General features: G+C 55.8%; 1 protein-coding gene across 13 annotated transcripts in view; it reads right to left on the bottom strand.

The window, feature by feature from the left end:
- Window positions 1-2,196, bottom strand: part of LOC114071232 (E1A-binding protein p400-like) — a 43,878-nt gene extending 41,682 nt beyond the window's left edge. For 4 of the 13 annotated variants that reach the window (XM_027908995.1, XM_027908997.1, XM_027908996.1 and 1 more), the window contains exons 1-2: window positions 1,834-1,949; window positions 180-843 (exon numbers count right to left, since the gene is read on the bottom strand). In XM_027908995.1, coding sequence (XP_027764796.1) covers window positions 180-813 — 634 coding nt within the window. In that variant the 5' untranslated portion in view covers window positions 814-843; window positions 1,834-1,949. Of the gene's footprint in view, window positions 1-66; window positions 844-1,833; window positions 1,951-2,099 lie in introns of those variants that run through there. The other 9 variants (XM_027908992.1, XM_027908994.1, XM_027909001.1 and 6 more) reach the window with 5 other exon arrangements.
- Window positions 2,197-2,278: the final 82 nt, after the last annotated feature.

Genomic DNA, 2,278 nt, shown 5'->3' with positions numbered 1-2,278 from the left:
GATATTGCTGATCTGGGGTGGCAAGCTGGTCGTCGTGATGTGGCCCGGGCTGGTCAGGGACTGCATGTTGGCCCCGCTGGCCACGGGGCTCTGAGGGCCCAGGTGGTGGATGGTGCCCCCAGACTGCGAGTGGGGCTGCGACAGCCGGCGCTCCCTCACCGTGGCCGGCGCCCCCGAGGATGGAAGCTGTACCTGCGCAGCGGCTCCTTGGGCAATCTGCGCGATTCCCGGCCCCTCCTGGTACACGAAGTGTCCCCCGTTGGAAGGGCTCAGGCTGATCTGTCTGACGAGCACGCTGGCATCCACAAAGCCCCTGGTGGGGCTCTGGCTGCACATGCCCAGGCCGGGGCCCGGCGTGCCGGCCCGGACGTTGGGCAGCGTCTGCACCGGCACAGGGCTGGGCTGAGTGGGGCTCTGGGACTGCACCTGCTGGGGCAGTGGGGACGTGACCTGGATGTAGGAGGGGGATCCATGCTCGAACCGCCTCTGCTGGGGGCTGAACTGGAAGCTCGGGGACGTGGGGTTGGGCAGCGGCAGCGGGGTCAGGGTTATCTGCTGGTTCCCCGAGGCCACGGGGCCCACGTTCTGCAGAGTGATGTTCACGTTCTGCCCCGCCACCGGGCTCCGGCTCATGATGAACTGCTGGATTTGGTAGCTGGGGGACTGGGGGGCAGATGGACTCGCAGAGGGCGCAAAGGAAGCTGCGGGGGACTGGGGGAGATTTGCCTGCTGTTCTTCTCCCTCACTGCCTGTGAAGGACCTGGACCTCTGGAGCTGGCGCTGGGCATTCTGAGGACCATTACCATGGTGCATTCTCACTGATCTAGGGTTTTACAGCACGCTCTAAAGAAACACACAAAAACAGACATTCAGGGAAGGTAAAAACACTTCTGCAGCTGAAACTATTTAGTTACCATTAGAAAGCCTACCTTGTAGCAAGAACTCACTTATTGTGGTTTGGTAGTTACTTAAAATGTTTCAAATAATTCAAAACCCTCAGCACAGCTAAAGCTCACTTAAATCCCTCATACATTTCTCTAGTTAACAAAGTGCTATTGAATAGTTATGATATAGAATATAACTATAACATACATCATAACTATGGAATATCATAATTAAACAATAATATGTTCCCCTTAGCCAGTTAGAATGACTCCAAATAAATAATAAAAACCCAAACAAGACTTTTTCCCTTCCTGGGGAACTTCAAGAGTCAAGTCTGCAATATCAAATAACATCCACTCTTCTTTTTTAGCTTACTATTCCCAATGTTTCAGTGCTTTTAACTCTTAATAGAAAGTTCCTGTAAACATAATTGCTCACAACCTATAGTCCATTCCTTCAACAAAAACTAAAAATTTAAAAATGGACCAAGTATTCAACTTAAAAAAATTGCATCATGAAAAAAGTCCCTACCAAATCATCTCCATGCATGAAAAAGTACCCCACTTGATGCTTAACCCTGCCTTTTCTTTCCCTCAGAAGACTTCAGAGACTAAAACTGCACTGAAAATGCTGTTTATTGAGTCAAGCTAGCCAAAAACGTTCGGGCTTCCTATTTCAATCACAGGCAAACAAAAATCCCACTGACAAGCACAGACAGGTAGATAGATTCAGGCTGGGAGTCACACGGCAGAAAAATGAAACCTGATAGTTTTTTTTTTTATTTTTTTTTCCTATAAAATCGAAGTCTCTCTCGCATTTTGAAAGCGACAGTTTCGCTTTTGGTATTCCAGCACAAACACACGCGCAGCGCCGACACCAAACAATTAAGATTCAAACGATACCAACCTATCGCCACCAACAAGCTCCCATTATTCTAATCACTCGCGCCTCGCCAACACTCACGGCTCCAGCGAAAGCACCCAATTAATTAGAGGCCGACCAGGGGAGGTCCCGGAGCGGGGGGAATCGCCTTTTGTGTGTGCGCGGAGCGGAGCGGGGCCGCCCGGGCCCCGCGGGGGAGCACCGGCCCCGCCGCCGCCGCCCGGCCCTGCCCGCGCCCCCCTTGGAGCCGCCCCCCCCGCGGCTCGGCGGGCGGTGGGGAGGCTGTGGGGGAGCTGAGGGGAGGCTGAGGGGGCCGCACTCACCGCCGTCCCCGCTCTCCCCGCGGGCCCCGGGCAGGACGGGCGGGCGGGGCCGCCGCCACCACCAGCGCCGCCGCCGCCGCCGCCGCCACACGGAGCGGACCCGCCGCGCCTGCGCACGGCCCCGCGCGCCTGCGCCGCCCGCCGCGCCTGCGCGCCAAGGCAAGCAGGGCGTGAGGGAGGGCTCCTGC

This window comes from Empidonax traillii, unplaced genomic scaffold (assembly GCF_003031625.1).
Source record: "Empidonax traillii isolate 1590-97213 ecotype Southwest subspecies unplaced genomic scaffold, ASM303162v1 scaffold1905:size50868, whole genome shotgun sequence".
NCBI classification, from domain to species: Eukaryota; Metazoa; Chordata; class Aves; order Passeriformes; family Tyrannidae; genus Empidonax; species Empidonax traillii.
The sequence above is the reverse complement of the archived record's forward strand: the minus strand, read 5'-3'. Positions and strand labels throughout refer to the sequence as shown.